This window comes from Erythrolamprus reginae, chromosome 2 (genome assembly GCF_031021105.1).
Source record: "Erythrolamprus reginae isolate rEryReg1 chromosome 2, rEryReg1.hap1, whole genome shotgun sequence".
NCBI lineage: Eukaryota > Metazoa > Chordata > Lepidosauria > Squamata > Dipsadidae > Erythrolamprus > Erythrolamprus reginae.
This window is the reverse complement of record NC_091951.1, coordinates 312,737,987-312,755,172: the sequence shown is the minus strand read 5'-3', so window position 1 is coordinate 312,755,172 and position 17,186 is coordinate 312,737,987. Positions and strand designations below refer to the sequence as shown.

Sequence of the window (17,186 nt, the reverse complement as noted above, 5' to 3'; positions counted from 1 at the left end):
AGCTAAATTAATTTCAATGGAACCATGGTCAATAATAATAAGGTAAAGAAATTAATCCAGAAATAGCAGAGTTACAATAATTTTGATGAATATGTGATTGCCAAGAAATGTAATTGAAGAAAATTATTAATACAGTGTCGAATTATCCTCTGGTGATTGTTCCATAGTGAGTTGGTCATGGTTAGTTGGCCAGGGCAAATTGGCCATGATGTGTTGGCTGTGGCAATTTGTGTAGAGCCTTGCAGCATCCCCATGGCCACATGACCAAAACTGGACCACTTGCAACTGGTATCTATTTATGCTAGTTGCCCTGTCCCAGGTTAATTGTGATCACTATTTGTAACCTACCTAGCTGGCTTCTGACAAGCAAAGGCAATAGGGGGGACCCAGATTTGCTTAATGACTGCATGATTCACCAAACACCAGCACTGATTCACTTAACAACCATGGCAAAAAAAGTTGTAAAATGGGGCAAAACTCATTTAACAACTGCCTTGTTAAACAATGGAAAATTTCAGTTCAATTGTGATCATAAGTCAAGGATTACCTGTAATAGGTACATAAGCAGAAGAGACTGACTTATTAGAGTAGAATAAACTATCATTGTACAGCACACGCCTTAAATACAGATAAACCATTCCATGGTTTAAGAAAAAATGCAAGTTCATTCAGTCAAGGCACCAGTATCTTCTTAAACAATACATATTTCACAGAAGGAAATTTTTATAGGTTGATACCTGTATTTTTCAGAGTATAAGACGCACTCCCCCCCCCTAAAAGAGGGTGAACAGTTGGGTACGACTTATACACCAAATGTAGTCCCACCTAGCCTTTCAAATGGAGGTTTCAGAGGCTGAAGACAGCCTGTGAAACCTCCATTTAGAGGGGGTTTTTCAGCCTCTGAAATGTCCGTTTGAGAGGCTGGACGGAGCTACAGTTGAGATTTCAGTCTGGAAAAAAGCTTCTGAAATGGACATTTCCACAGGCTGGTAAAATGCCTCTGAAACGTGGGTTTTACAAGTTGAAAAAGCAAGACACAGAGCGCACAACCAACAAACCTGTTTTAAAGTTCACCTGATAAAGTTCACTTGCTAAAGTTCAGCTGATTGACAGTATTTAGGGAGGCCATTCATCCCCCAATCAGCTTTTTTCTTATTTTCCTCCCTGCAAACTAAGGTTCATCTTAAACTACGGTGAGTCTTATAGTCCAAAAAAATATGGTAATTCGTTCAGTCTTTGACAGTTATCGTTTTACATACAGTGTACTGTAAAGCTGTAAGAGCTGGGGTGGCACAGTGGTTAGAGTGCAATACTGCAAGCTACTTCAGATAACTGCTAGTTGTATTTCAGCAGTTCAAATCTCACCACTGGCTCATGGTTGACTCAGCCTTCCATTCTTCTGAGGTGGGTAAAATGAGGACCCAGATTGTTGAGGGTGATATATTGACTCTGTAAACTGCTTAGAGAAGGCTGTAAAAGCACTATGAAGCGATATATAAGTCTAAATGCTATACTTACTGTGGTATTCTTATTTAGAAGTTGACAATCATTACATCCAGTCTGCATCACAGTCTTTTCAGTGATTACGGCTTCACTTGCTAATTCAGGCCCTGCTTCACTTGGGGTTTTTTCTGTCTCAGTGCTTCTTCTAGGTAGTTCTTGCCTTCTAGCAACCCTTCCTAAATTCGGTTTTGGTCTCTGGAATCGTCCTCTTCCTAAAAGTGCAGGTTTGAGAACGGTTTGCTTGACACTTTCTTCTGAGGCGGATTGGTTCTTATTCCTAAACAAAATCAAGCATAAAAAAGCAATAATAAAAGGAAGTAATTCCTAAAGATGACCATCATTTCTACTCCTTTTACTATTAATGAATAAAGTAGAAAATCCTTGCCCAAATTCTGAGTTCTTCTTCCCATACTTACACAGATTCTGCAGCCAAGCTTTGGGAATGTGTTTCAGGAATATCAGCTGTGATGAAGCTGGGTGCATCATTCTGGTCACTTTCCTAAAAATTAATCATTAAAACATGAATGGCTGGACCTTTTCAAAACAAATCACTCTCATCATATAAAATTTAGAAACACTATTTTTCCAGATTTCAAGCTTATATTCTAATTAGCTGGCATCTTAAGAATATTCATTTTCACTCATCTCAAATACATGTCATACATTTTAGAAAAATGACTAGTGAACATTCACAAAGCAAACAAACATGAACTTTCAACGCATTCCATAACTTCCTAGTCCTCATATTTTATTACTATTCCTGCAAAAATCTATATATACTAAATGGCAAGGGCGACTTAACAATCTACAGAAAGTAAAAATGTTAACCAACATATTTATTATATATCTTCCCTTCCCAAAAGAAACTGAAAATGTGTTCCTGACCTTATTTAGACACCAGTTATTTATAGTTTCTATTCTGGTTGGGGTTTTTTTTAATTAGCCAGATTGTAGAAGCAAGATTATGTAAAATATATTTTTTCTCTTTTAAAGAATTTTTTTTTTACAAAAAAAACAATTTGGAAAACAATTTGGAAAACATGCTGTGTTTCTTTTTAATCCTGTTATGGTACTGTACATCCAGCGAAAGGCTCCACTTACTTTTTCCTATTGGTACAGGATGCTGAGGCCGGTGCGCACGTGTGCGCGCCCAACACATGAGCATGTCCTGTGTGAGATTTTGCTTCGGGCACATGCACAGAAGCAAAATCTCGTGCAGGGGCATGCACACACATATTGGGCACACGCATGGCCGGGCTGGCTTCTGGAACCCATCAAAAAGCGCTAACAGATCACCGATCCCATCCATACCGGGTGGGGCCCATAACTGTGTACATCATTCCAAAGAAAATAATAATTGCAATAATTATTACTGCTTTATGACACACTCTAGAGCAGTGTTTCCCAACCTTGGCCACTTGAAGATATTTAGACTTCAAATCCCAGAATTCCCCAGCCAGCAAATGCTGGCTGGGGAATTCTGGGAGTTGAAGTTCAGATACCTTCAAAAAGCCAAGTTTGGGAAACACTGCTCTAGAGGACCCTAACTCAACATTCACATACAGTGGTACCTCAAGATACGAACCCCTCGTCTTACGAACAACTCGAGATACGAACCCGGGGTTCAGAAAAAAATTGCCTCTTCTTACGAAGTTTTTTCATTTTACGAACGCCAAACCCGAACTTCCGGGTTTGGCGTTCAGCTTCAGGAGACGGCTGGGAAGCCACCCGGCTGTTTTAAAAGGTCACAGCCGGGCTGGAGGGCTTCCCAGCAACCTCCCGAACCCTGAACTTTAGCCAAACTTCCGGGTTCGGGGTTCGGGAGGTTGCTGGGAAGCCCCCCAGCCCGGCTGTGACCTTTTAAAACAGCTGCGCAGCTCCCCAGCAGTCTCCGAACGCAGAACGCAGTTTGCTCTCCGGAACCGGGAAGTTTGGCAAAATTTCAGGGTTCGGGAGGCTGCTGGGAAGCCCCGCAGCCCGGCTGTCACAACAACCGGGAGGCTTCCGCCTTTGGGTTTTCCGCTCGGGGGAGCAGGAGGACCTTCCTAACTCCCTCCTCCCCAGCCGAAAACACAAAGGCGGTCTGATGCCGCCCCGCTTGAGCCAGGAGGCATTCAGGGCGTGGAGGGTTTCTTAGCTTTCCTCTTCCTCATTCTCCGTGAAAGCTGGAGGACAAATAGAGAAGAAACGGTGAAGAGAAGAACCTCCTTGAAAGGATGAGGACACATGGAGAGCAAACTGGGAAGAGGAGAGGTGAAAAACCTTCCATGAAAGGTTGGGGACACATGGAGATCAAACTGGGAAGAGGAGAGGTGAAAAACCCTCCGTGAAAGGTTGAGGACACATGGAGATCAAACTGGGAAGAGGAGAGGTGAAAAACCCTCCGTGAAAGGTTGAGGACACATGGAGATCAAACTGGGAAGAGGAGAGGTGAAAAACCCTCCGTGAAAGGTTGAGGACACATGGAGATCAAACTGGGAAGAGGAGAGGTGAAAAACCCTCCGTGAAAGGTTGGGGACACATGGAGAGCAAACTGGGAAGAGGAGAGGTGAAAAACCCTCCCTGAAAGGTTGAGGACACATGGAGATCAAACTGGGAAGAGGAGAGGTGAAAAACCCTCCGTGAAAGGTTGGGGACACATGGAGAGCAAACTGGGAAGAGGAGAGGTGAAAAACCCTCCCTGAAAGGTTGAGGACACATGGAGAGCAAACTGGGAAGAGGAGAGGTGAAAAACCCTCCGTGAAAGGTTGAGGACACATGGAGATCAAACTGGGAAGAGGAGAGGTGAAAAACCCTCCGTGAAAGGTTGAGGACACATGGAGATCAAACTGGGAAGAGGAGAGGTGAAAAACCCTCCGTGAAAGGTTGAGGACACATGGAGATCAAACTGGGAAGAGGAGAGGTGAAAAACCCTCCGTGAAAGGTTGAGGACACATGGAGATCAAACTGGGAAGAGGAGAGGTGAAAAACCCTCCGTGAAAGGTTGGGGACACATGGAGAGCAAACTGGGAAGAGGAGAGGTGAAAAACCCTCCCTGAAAGGTTGGGGACACATGGAGATCAAACTGGGAAGAGGAGAGGTGAAAAACCCTCCGTGAAAGGTTGGGGACACATGGAGAGCAAACTGGGAAGAGGAGAGGTGAAAAACGGAGGGTTTTTCACCTCTCCTCTTCCCAGTTTGATCTCCATGTGTCCTCAACCTTTCACGGAGGGTTTTTCACCTCTCCTCTTCCCAGTTTGATCTCCATGTGTCCCCAACCTTTCATGGAAGGTTTTTCACCTCTCCTCTTCCCAGTTTGCTCTCCATGTGTCCTCAACCTTTCAAGGAGGCTCTTCTCTTCACCGTTTCTTCTCTATTTGTCCTCCAGCTTTCACGGAGAATGAGGAAGAGGAAAGCTAAGAAACCCTCCACGCCCTGAATGCCTCCTGGCTCAAGCTGGCGGCATCAGACCGCCTTTGTGTTTTCGGCTCGGGGAGGAGGGAGTTAGGAAGGTCCTCCTGCTCCCCCCCCCCCGAGCGGAAAACCCAAAGGCGGAAGCCTCCCGGTTGTTGTGACAGCCGGGCTGCGGGGCTTCCCAGCAGCCTCCCGAACCCCGAAATTTTGCCAAACTTCCCGGTTCCGGAAGCTGCTGGGAAAGCCCCCCCCCCCCCCCGCTATTTTAAAAGGTGACAGCCAGGCGGCAGCGGTTTTTTGCGGGGTTTTTTTTCTTGTTGCACGGATTAATTGACTTTACATTGTTTCCTATGGGAAACAATGTTTCGTCTTACGAACCTTTCGTCTTACGAACCTCCCCCTGGAACCAATTAGGTTCGTATCTTGAGGTACCACTGTACATGCAAACAAAACCTGGTGATCACCATACTCTACACTGATTCAAATTTAACTGTACATTCCTGTGCAGTGTGCTATGAAATGTGTTGTGGTTAGCTCTGCCCCAGAGTTAATGATACAGCCACGCATGCGGAGAGCCATGCATAGGCAACAACAACTGAGAGATTATTATCAAAGAAAATGAGGCCACCTGTGGTTGGGTGGGGCTGTGGTAATTAGTGAGGCTGCTATAAATAGCAGCCTGTGGGTTTGGCCATTGTGGAGGATTATCTGATCGTTGTGTTTCATGACTGTTTACTGACTTTGACCTTTTGTGTGCTGATTTTCCCCCGCTTTGAAACTAAACCAGAGCAAAGTGTGTTTCACTTTGTGAAAGAAGAAGGACTGTGAATTGCCTCACAGCTGCAAGCTAAGTATAACAGAACTGATAAGGGACTTGTAGAAATTACCAGTTTGTTTGGAGACCAGTGCTCTTTGCTATACCAAAAGAGGGCTTAGTTTAAGTGAATTTTCATTATAAAGAACATTGTTTTGAATTTTCAAACGTGTGTGTGTCTGAAATTTGTACCTGTGAATTTTTGGGAGGAGTGTACCAGAGAGCCCGACAGAACAAAATGATATCGTGGTTACAAAATAATTTTATGCAAGAGAGATAATTGAAAGTTTTCAGTTCCTCAGGTAACACATGAATCCAAACTAATGAATACCTTCTGGCTTGTATCATCAGATCCAGACTTCTTGAGCTCCCCTTGAGCAGATGCTTCTTTTCTGCCAGATGCTTTAGCGATATTAGGTTTAGGTCTCGTCCATCGACCTCTCACTTCCATTTTTCCCACAAAAGCTTTTTGACTCGCTCTACCGAAAAACAGTAAAAAACAAACAAACCCTGGTTTGAAACCTAGCACTATTTATATGAAATGGAACATTCAGATAAATCCCCATCAATCAATTTCAAAAAGCAGCATTATTTAGAATAGCTTGCATCCTTCAACAATATCTTTACTACATCATATAACTGCCTATCCTAAGTCCTTGGCAAGGACTCAACAGGCAGAGGAAACTGCCAAATCTAAGAATCCTAAGAGATTAGGATTGCCCCCACCCTCCTTGCCTTTCATAAACTTCTTGAATCCCATCTCTGCTGTCGGGCATGGGGGAACTGAGACATCTCCCCTTGCCTATGTAGTTTTATGCATGGTATGTTTGTGTGTATGTTTTTTAAATAATGGGGGTTTTAAGCTTTTAATGTTAAATTGTTATTTAGACTTTTAATATTAGATTTGTTATTGTATATTGTTTTATCACTGTTGTGAGTCTTCGGAGAGGGGCAGCATACAAATCTAATAAATAATAATAATAATAATAATAATAATAATAATAATAATAATAATTGAAATGCTGACTGTGTAACAAATCCTAATAAATTACTTACTCTGTTACTCTTATGATGTCACTGCTTGCTTTGCATGTTTCCTCTGTAGCAAATCCAGAAATTGAAGCAGTTTTATTTTCTACAACTGACTCAGAAGAAACTTCAGCAATTAGTGGGTTACTTGCTAGAGGTTCTATTTTTTCAGATGCTCCTGTTAAGTCCGATTCAATGTTCTGTAGTTGCGTCTCCTGTGTGGGCTTTTCGGAAATTTCCCTATCCTTTTCTCTGCAAATAAATTGGAAATATCCATTTTGCACACAGAGTCTCTGAAAACTTAACCAGGATTTATAAGAAAAGGGTATTAGGAAAGTTCCTGCACATCTGCAAGACCCTACAAGTCTTCGGAGAGGGGTGGCATACAAATCTAATAAATAATAATAATAATAATAATAATAATTATTATTATTATTATTATTATTATTATCTTCAAATAACTGATTCCACCCTTTTACCATATCATATACAGTGATCCCCCGATCATTGCGAGGGTTCCGTTCCAGGACCCCCCGCAATGAGCGGGTTTTCGCGAAGTAGCGCTGCGGAAGTAAAAACACCATCTGCGCATGTGCAGATGGTGTTTTTACTTCCGCCGCAGCAGCGAGGAGCCGAAGATTGGGGTTTCCCCGCCGCCCACGCAAACTCCTTGCTGCTGCTGCGCTCGCCGCTCGCCCGCCCTGAAAGGGAAAGCCCCCCCAGGCCGGCTCCGATCGTTTTAAAACAGGTGCGCCGCTTCTCCGCTGACTCCTAAAGCGGGGAAGTTCGCCAGGAGTCAGCGGAGAAGCGGCGCGCCTGTTTTAAAACGATCGGAGCCGGCCTGGGGGGGCTTTCCAGCAACCCCCGAGCCCGGGTTGGGGGCTCGGGGGTTGCTGGAAAGCCCCCCCAGGCCGGCTCCGATCGTTTTAAAACAGGCGCGCGCTTCTCCGCTGACTCCTGGCGAACTTCCCCGCTTTAGGAGTCAGCGGAGAAGCCGCGCGCCTGTTTTAAAACGATCGGAGCCGGCCTGGGGGGGCTTTCCAGCAACCTCCGAGCCCGGGTTGGGGGCTCGGGGGTTGCTGGAAAGCCCCCCCAGGCCGGCTCCGATCGTTTTAAAACAGGCATGCGCTTCTCAGCTGACTCCTGGCGAACTTCCCCGCTTTAGGAGTCAGCGGAGAAGCCGCGCGCCTATTTTAAAACGATCGGAGCCGACCTGGGGGGGCTTTCCAGCAACCCCCGAGCCCGGGTTGGGGGCTCGGTGGTTGCTGGAAAGCCCCCCCCCCAGGCCGGCTCTGATCGTTTTAAAACAGGCGCGCGGCTTCTCCGCTGACTCCTGGCGAACTTCCCGGGCGAAGGGCGAAGGGCGGGCGAGCGGCGAAGGGCGGGCGAAGGGCGGGTGGCCGGGCGAACGGCGGGCGAACGGGTGCTGGGGGGGCTTCGCCCTCCCGCCAGCAAGAGGGGGAAGACCCAGGGAAGCCGCCCAGCAGCTGATCTGCCCGGCGCCATCTACGCATGCGTGCCCATAGAAAAAAAGGCCACGCATGCGCAGATGGTGTTTTGACTTCCGGGTTGAATAATCGCAAATTAGCCTGTTCGCAATGGTCGGGAACGCAATAACCGGGGGATCACTGTATTACCCTAATTTTTAAAATGTCTTATAGAAACAAAGCACTTCAAACTTGTTTGAAAGCTGCTCTATCCCACTTCATGTTGGGAAAAAGTTGCCATTTGGGTCTTGGAGGAAAAACAAGCTTTACTCACATTTCTTCACCACATTTTTGTGATGTCACACTCTGATTTTTATCCAGTTTATCTCTTACAGCTACGTCATTCTGCAAAGCAATCAAAATAGCATAATCTCATTACTAAATACACAACAATTGATTTATATCTTGCATTTAATATTCAACTTTGATTCATCAATCACAATGGTTGAACTCATACACTAACTTATTCTAAATAACAAATAAACAATTATGATGCAATGTATGAACCAGGTCTATGGAAAAAAAAGAGTAAAAACAGAAATAAAAGATTGAAAGAAAGTGAAATAATGCCAGAAATAACTGGAGAATATACTATCAAATTCGCAGTGGGACATTTTTAATCAATCCTAGTCCAATCATATTGGAATCAATAATACCAAGAATTTGGCAATATTTCTATATAGTAAATGCAAGTCCATAGCTTTCACACTTTCTACCTCCGAGCAAAAAGAGCCCTTGTCAGAACTAATATCAATATTCAAATATTTGGCCTCACTGACTTTGCTGGAATGGAGCACAAGTCCTTAAAATGACATGTTTGTAGGATAGATTAAATATAGATATTCCGCGAATAAGGAAAATTAGCAAGCTGTAATACAGAAAAACTAATAAATATTTTACCTGGTCTTCAGTGGGCTTTTGAAAATCTTCTATATTTTCTTTTGGAGTCATATCAGACACAGAATCCTGCTCAACCTGGTATTCAGAAGTAAGTGATGAAATATCCTCTTCTGGTTTACTGTTTTGAATACTGAAAATAATATAATATGTATAAAATTCTATATTTTTCCTTTTTTCCTCTTACAAAGAACTAGTGGCATTTCTATCTTCATATAATGTATAAGCTACGAAACAGACTTATCCTAAAAATTATACAAGCAATCAGAGTGGCACTTGTTCAATGAGCAATACTCCCATTTATATGTCCTTAGGAATGTACAAAGCAGTTATATATATGCTTAGATGGGACAAGGAAAAAAAATCATCACTTTTCATAGTACAGGTAAAAATCAAAACACTCAGAGGAAAAACATTTATCTAAAATAACCAGACTGTCATAGTTAAAGAAAAAGTATCAGAGGAAAATGTATTCATGGCATTGGACCAGAATACCTCCGGGACCGTCTTCTGCAGCACGAATCCCAGTGACTGATAAGGTCCCACAGAGTTGGCCTTCTGCGGGTCCCGTCGACTAAACAATGTCATCTGGTGGGCCCCAGGGGAAGAGCCTTCTCTGTGGCAGCCCCGGCCTCTGGAATCAACTCCCCCCAGAGATCAGAACTGCCCCCACCCTCCTTGTCTTCCATAAATTGCTTAAGACCCACATATATCGCCAGGCATAGGGGAATTGAGACATCATCCCCAGGCTTATATAGTTTTATGTATGGTATGCTTGTGTTGTATGGTTTCAAATGACGGGTTTTTAGATACTTTCTTTTAAATATTAGATTTGTTACATTGCACATTGTTATTATTGTTGTTGTGAGCCACCCCGAGTCTGTGGAGAGGGGCGGCATACAAATCTAATAAATTATTATTATTATTATTATTATTATTATTATTATTATTATTACTACTACTATTACTATTATTATTACTATTATTATTATTATTCATAGTGCACAATAGTCAACTGATTAGAGGCACAGCAGATTTTCCTAACCCAAATAAAAAATAGTTTTCTACATCCCTAAGTTCTAGCAAGACTAAAGTTCATATATGGCTTTATCAATGACATGCTGAAAATGGCATAAATCTGAATATATCGTTACTTCTTAAATTACAAAAAAAAACCATTTAAAATTAAGCCACACAGGAGAGAGTTTTATAAAGAAAGTTATTAAAATGTGTTGTGCCTTGCAAAATTGCTTTGATACAGTATAATATGCATACATAATTTATACCTATGGTCTTTTCCCGCTTCTTCATTTAACTGGATACAGCAGGGTGGGACTTCTTTATCCGTGATAAGAGTTTCATCAGGGATTGTTCTGTTAGGGACTTCCAGATCACCACCAACTTCCCCAGCACCACTTATCTCATCATTAGCCGGTATATCTTTCCCTAAGAACAGATTGTCATGCATTAAAAATCCTTCGAACTGGCCGTAACTGTTAAATCTTTCCATACTTAAATAGAAGCTGAACCCATCGTTATATTCACAGTACTGTAATCTTTTTCTCTGAATGAAATTGAAGACGGCTTTGTTGTGTATTGTCCTGCCTCATCAAATAACATTTTATGCAAAAAAAACCAATCAATGATATTATGGTTTAGCATTGTAGGCGAATCAAGCCATAGATGTTTAGTTCCCTCCAGTACAAAACCAAAAATCTCTGCTCGTGTCAGGCTCTTCCCATGTAAATAAACTAAGTTTTAAGGAAATGTTTATTGTATTTTTATATTTACATTTGTTATTTTTTTTAAAAAAAAAAATCACAAGTAACGGGTTGGATTCAATATGGATCATCCTCCAGATAAAGGCAAGCAAATTAATGTTGATGGCAGGACAGAATATTTTCCTCTTACGCTTTCTTCCCAAATATTTAGGAGATTTTTGGAGAAGGAAAAGTGGCACAGGAGATGGCGTACAAAAATGAAAGAGAGGGAGGAAATAAGGAGCCTTCCATTAATGGCAACATTCCAAGTTCAGGAAGGATTTGCACTAGTACAGTGATCCCCGATTATCGCGAGGGTTCCGTTCCAAGACCCCTCGCGATAATCGATTTTTCGGGATGTAGTGGTGCGGAAGTAAAAACACCATCTGCGCATGCGCGCCCCTTTTTCCATGGCCGCACATGCGCAGATGATGGAGTTTGCGTGTGGGCGGCGGGGAAGACCCGGGGAAGACCCAGGGAAGGTTCCTTCGGCCGCCCAACAGCTGATCTGCTCCGCATCGCGGCAGCAGCGAGGAGCCGAAGATGGGGTTTCCCCATTGCCCAGGCAACGGGGAAACCCCATCTTCGGCTCCTCGCTGCTGCCGCGATGCGGAGCAGATCAGCTGTTGGGCGGCCGAAGGAACCTTCCCTGGGTCTTCCCGCCGCCCAGGCAAAGGGGAAACCCCAAGATCGCTTGCCGCTTGCCCGTTCGCCCGCCCGCCCGGCTGCTCACTTGCCGCTCGAGAGCAAGAGGGGGAGAGATAGAGAAAGAGAGAGAAGGAAAGAAAGAGATGAGAGAGGGAGGAAGAGAGTGTGAGAGAGGAAGAAGCAAGATAGAGAAAGAGAGAGAGAAAGAAAGATGAGAAAGGAAGGGAGTGACGTCATCGGGTGGAAAAATCGCGATATAGCGTTTCGCAATGATCGAGATCGCGAAACTCGGGGGATCACTGTACAGTGTTTCCCAACCTTGGCAACTCGAAGATATCTGGACTTCAACACCCAGAATTCCCCAGCCAGCATTCTCTAGCTGGGGAATTCTGGGACTTGAAGTCCAAATATCTTCGAGTTACCAAGGTTGGGAAACACTGCATTATTGGAATAAAAGGTAAATTGAATTACAGTTCAGAAATTAGCAAAATCAAGACATAATGCCTCAGTGATATAACAACAGCATTTCAAAAGCTTACTTTTCTTTATAGTCTTTTTTTCTTCCATCATTTCTGTTGGAATAACTCTTTCTTCAAGAAGATTGTCTGTCTCCTGCTCAGAATCTTTTTTCTTTCTTTTTCTTTTCTTCTTTGTCACTGTTGATTCAGTAACTGTTTGCTCTTTTGCCTGTTCCAAAATGCTAGGAGATTCTTCATTCTCCTTTTCAGCTGTTTCAGCATCTACTTCTATTTCCATGTCAGAACTTCTACCATCCTGATGTTCATCCAGACCATGGTTAGACTGTCCGTTTACAACTTTATCTGTCAAAGTATACAATATAAAAAAAAGTTATTCCTAATAGTGAAAAATAAAACTTGTTTAAGCAGCATGAACAATATGGAAGCATTCCATTTGCTGCTCTCTTATAAACTCACAGCATCTTCTGATCTCTTAATGTCGGTCACAGAAGTGCTAATTGTTTTAGTTACACAGAAATTTCCTTCATTTTTCTCAAGGTTATATAACTATATAATACTAAAAGACTAGTATGACTAGTAATAGATTGTGTGTGTGTGTTTGATACGTACTTTGCAATTTGCAATTGGGTAAAACATTGCATCATAGAGCAAAACTTTTGTAATAAAGATCCCCCAGATGGACTAGCTTACTGAATGCCCATCACTCTGGAGGGAACCCATCACTCTGGAGGGAATTAAATTTGGGGGTTATTTTTTTGGGGGGGGATCTTCAACACTACCACCATGCTGCCACAGTCAGAAGTAGTCAGGTGATCCTCGTTTTCAATATAACCTGACAGTTTCCCACAAACTCTCAAACGAGGAACTCATATGATTGCTGACACTCCTACGCTCCTTGCCATCTCACTATTAGTAAAAGTTTTGCCTGTGGGGAAATTGCAAGAAGAAAGACAATGAAATCATCCAGTCCCTCTGGACTTGTACCATGCCAACCACTCATTTATTCCCCCACTCCCTTCTCCATCTGGCAGTAGCTAATTACCTGCCCGCTGGGAAAGGAAGAAAAAGGAAAAATTAGGGAGGGAGAAGAGGAAGGAAAGAAGGAAGGAAGGAAGGAAGGAAGGAAGGAAGGAAGGATTTTTGACACTGGCTGCCAGCTTCACCCAAGGAAACTCAATGGGGAAGCCAAAAGGAAATCAAGTCATTCCCACTCCTATTGATAATTTTCCCCATCCATGGTCAATCTGTTTTTCTGTTTAGGAAAGAGAGTATCTCTGAAATGATAATCCGGGGTGCAGGTTGCCTGGTATTATATACAAAATATTTCATCAAAAATTATTAGGATCATTGAAGTAGAATAAAAGTACAGTGGTACCTCGGTTCTCGACCACAATTTGTTCCAGAAGTGTGGTCGAGAACCGATTTGGTCGAGTACCGAATTTTATCCTATAGGAAATAATGGAAATGGATTTAATTGGTTCCCAGCCCCTGTTGACTCGCTGGGAACCAATTAAATCTATTTTCTTTATTTCCTATGGGATAAAAATCTGAGGAGCTCTATAGTCTAACCTCTCCAAGCTGCAGGAAGGGTGGGGGCGGCTGCAATACCGGCAGCTTCAGGGGGCTCCTTTCCTCAGTGCTTCGTCTTGTGCACCAACTTTCTCCTTCCCGGCAGCAGCGGTGGTGACGGCAGCGGCTTCCCTTCAAGGAGCAGCAGCGCCAGGAACGTCACGTAATGAAGGGAAGCCGGTGGAGCGGCGGCAACTGCTGAGATGGCTCCACCGGCTTCCCTTCATCACGTGATGTTCCCGGCGCTGCTGCTCCTCGAAGGGAAGCCGCTGCTGTCATCACCGCTGCCGCCGGGAAGGAGAACGTTGGTGCACAAGACCAAGCACTGAGGAAAGGAGTCCCCCGAAGCTGCCGGTATTGCAGCCGCCCTCACCCTTCCTGCAGCTTGGAGAGGTTAGACTATAGAGACTGTTAAGACTGGGAGGCTGTTAAGCGGGCGGTAACATTTCGGATAACAAACAAAATTTTCTGTGGCTGTTCGGTATCCGAATTTTTGTTCAGATACCGAAGCAAATTTTTGCCGAAAATTTTGTTCGGTATCCAAAATGTACGACAACCAAAACATTCGAGAACCGAGGTACCACTGTATTCTGCTTTGATTAATAAAAATGCAAGGACTTATCTAGGCAATTGACAAGAATCGAGACCAAAGGCACACAGACACACAAAATTCAGAATATCTTCTCTGTTCACGACTACTGTCCTTGCTTAGAAAGAAGAGAATGCCACATAGCAAAGAGGAGCTATGCATGACTTTGCCAATTATTTTAAGTATTTTAAAATTACCTTTTCGTTTTTTCTGAGATCTTGGTGTATTTCTCTTATTGGAATTTTTTTCTTTTTGTTGCTGACATGTAGCATCTTTATCTTTCTTCTTCTTCTCATTTTCCAGGACTTTCTCAAGGAGTTTTGTAAAAAAACTGAAGTCAAAAGGCCTTTTTTCTTCTGTCCCAAAAAGAAATGATGTTATAAGTTAATGAACATAAAGTATACCTTATTAAATGGAATAAGTGAAGTAACTATATCATTAACTTAGTTCTGTTAATTAAAATAAGTCTTTGCTCATTTTAAAAAAACACGCAACAGTGAATGTATGACTTTTAATGTGTCAGGATTTAGAAAACATTAGAATTAAGAAATATTATAGTATTTAGATGCATATTGGTCTGAGAAATGTTAAGGGTAAAATCCAATGATATGTTAGAGGCCATTCCTGCTAATAGACTAGAAAAAAATAGTCTCATTTTCAGCCTGGAGTCTTCATACTACAAGGTCAAGGGTCTGATTTTGAGAGAACATAGATGCCCTAAGTATACAGAGGACAGCCTAAAAACCCAAATAATAAATAAACCTGAAAAACTGCGAAAAGAAACAAAGTCCACCTCAATGATTAGAGTTCTACTCACACTATATTAATTAATTTCAAAAAAATAAATAAGCCCTTCACACTAAGATTCATACTGTAAAGATGCAGTCTAACGAATTTTTACTAACACACATCTAAAATGTTTTCAAAGGGGAAAAAGTGTATAGCAATACTTACTAAATGCTTTATCTATTCTCCATCCATTGACTTTTTCTTCCCGCTTAAATTTATTCTAAAAACAGAATGTTGTAACATGATAATTACTTTATTGAGAAATGATATTTGTTTATATCCATATTTAATTCTACTAGGAGAATGAAAGGAGTAGGTTGTATGTCTTTATTCTCTTGTATGTTTTCTAGGTTAAAGAGATAGAACTTTTAGCATCTATAAAACAAGTTTACTTGAACAAAAGCAAAGTTAATGCTTTGGATTCATATCAGAAAAAACTCTTTATAATTAAAATTGTAATCCAATGAAACATATTGATAAGTAGACATTAGTCCTATTAGAAATAATAGTAATAAGAGTGACAATAGTATGTTAAGTAATAATAAGAGGTCTAAAACAAGAACAAGAACTAGTTAATCAAAAGACTGCCTGATATATTCTCTGCCAGACACAGATTAAATTGAGATGATGTAATTTACAGTAAGAACACCATAAAATATTAAATAGAAACATAGAAGACTGATGGCAGAAAAAGACCTCATGGTCCATCTAGTCTGCCCTTATACTATTTCCTGTATTTTATCTTACAATGGATATATGTTTATCCCAGGCATGTTTAAATTCAGTTACTGTGGATTTACCAACCACGTCTGCTGGAAGTTTGTTCCAAGGATCTACTACTCTTTCAGTAAAATAATATTTTCTCATGTTGCCTTTGATCATTCCCCCAACTAACTTCAGATTGTGTCCCCTTGTTCTTGTGTTCACTTTCCTATTAAAAACACTTCCCTCCCGAACCTTATTTAACCCTTTAACATATTTAAATGTTTTGATCATGTCCCCCCTTTTCCTTCTGTCCTCCAGACTATACAGATAGAGTTCATTAAGTCTTTCCTGATACGTTTTATGCTTAAGACCTTCCACCATTCTTGTAGCCCGTCTTTGGACCCGTTCAATTTTGTCACAAATACACAAGCTAAAGAATATCTTGTTAATTTTTTTCTAGAAAATGTTTACCTTGATTTCTGTTCTTGCTCTGTGAGGAAAAAGCTGGCTAATCATTGAAAAGTCAGTTCCTACCATACTTATGGCTAAGAAAAACATGTCTGTTTCTGTAATTTTTAAAAAAAGATAAAATATATGGTTAAAGCAATTGTCATTTTAACGTATCAATAAGAATCTTAAGTAAACAGATTATAGGTTAATGTAAACATCAAAGTATCATTCTTTTCATAATCATCACAAAATGCTCTGTATTTCACACATGGAAACCATATGAACTGCCTTCCTCAGAATTTCATCAAGAGTGCTGTTACTTTTAAATACCACAGAAAAGATGGAATATCCAGGCATCTGAGGCTTTTTGCATACAAAGTAAACAATGCACTGTTGAATTATCTCCTATTTTAAGTCAAATGAGCACTAACCATATCTGTTACATTAATTGTACATTTTAGTCAGAGTTGAAGAGGCGCTTACTTTGGTCATTCTTCAAAGTTTGAGGAAATTGAAGAATAACTGAACTTTTACAATATCCTAAACACAAAGGATATTTAAACGTTATTCACTCCACATGTTCATCTTTGCCAATGAACCACACTGCACAAAAAAATAAAGGAAACACTTAAACAACCCAATATAACTCCAAGTAAATCAAACTTCTGTGAAATCAAACTGTCCACTTAGGAAGCAACACTGATTGACAATCAATGTCAAATGTTGGTGTGCACATTCAACTCTGTAGAGAACAAAGTATTCAATGAGAATATTTCATTCATTCAGATCTAGGATGTGTTATTTGAGTGTTCCCTTTATTTTTTTGAGCAGTGTATATACAGTACCTCCAAATTTGCCAACTAGAGCTAGGAAGTCACACACTAATCCTAATATTGATCTATGAAAAACTGCCCAATAGTTTATCAGGTGTAAATCACCTGATGAATTATTTCAACAAGCATTATTTCTAACTGCATATATCATTTAAAAAATACAGGAAATTGCGGTATTGAAGAGACTCTGGTGCTCTCTGAGCTTGGTTGTTTGCTGGTGACCTTTTTTTGTCCAGCTATA

The 17,186-nt window shown here is 41.5% G+C and overlaps 1 protein-coding gene across 4 annotated transcripts in view; it reads right to left on the bottom strand.

Moving 5' to 3' along the window:
- BDP1 (BDP1 general transcription factor IIIB subunit) overlaps positions 1–17,186 on the bottom strand; it is a 62,774-nt gene that overhangs the window by 31,401 nt on the left and 14,187 nt on the right. For 3 of the 4 annotated variants that reach the window (XM_070743116.1, XM_070743117.1, XM_070743120.1), the window contains exons 7-17: positions 16,134–16,228; positions 15,123–15,177; positions 14,366–14,524; positions 12,071–12,352; positions 10,410–10,569; positions 9,127–9,256; positions 8,501–8,571; positions 6,767–6,991; positions 6,042–6,189; positions 1,920–2,002; positions 1,519–1,780 (exon numbers count right to left, since the gene is read on the bottom strand). In XM_070743116.1, coding sequence (XP_070599217.1) covers positions 1,519–1,780; positions 1,920–2,002; positions 6,042–6,189; positions 6,767–6,991; positions 8,501–8,571; positions 9,127–9,256; positions 10,410–10,569; positions 12,071–12,352; positions 14,366–14,524; positions 15,123–15,177; positions 16,134–16,228 — 1,670 coding nt within the window. The remainder of the gene's footprint in view (positions 1–1,518; positions 1,781–1,919; positions 2,003–6,041; positions 6,190–6,766; positions 6,992–8,500; positions 8,572–9,126; positions 9,257–10,409; positions 10,570–12,070; positions 12,353–14,365; positions 14,525–15,122; positions 15,178–16,133; positions 16,229–17,186) is intronic. The other variant, XM_070743119.1, reaches the window with a different exon arrangement.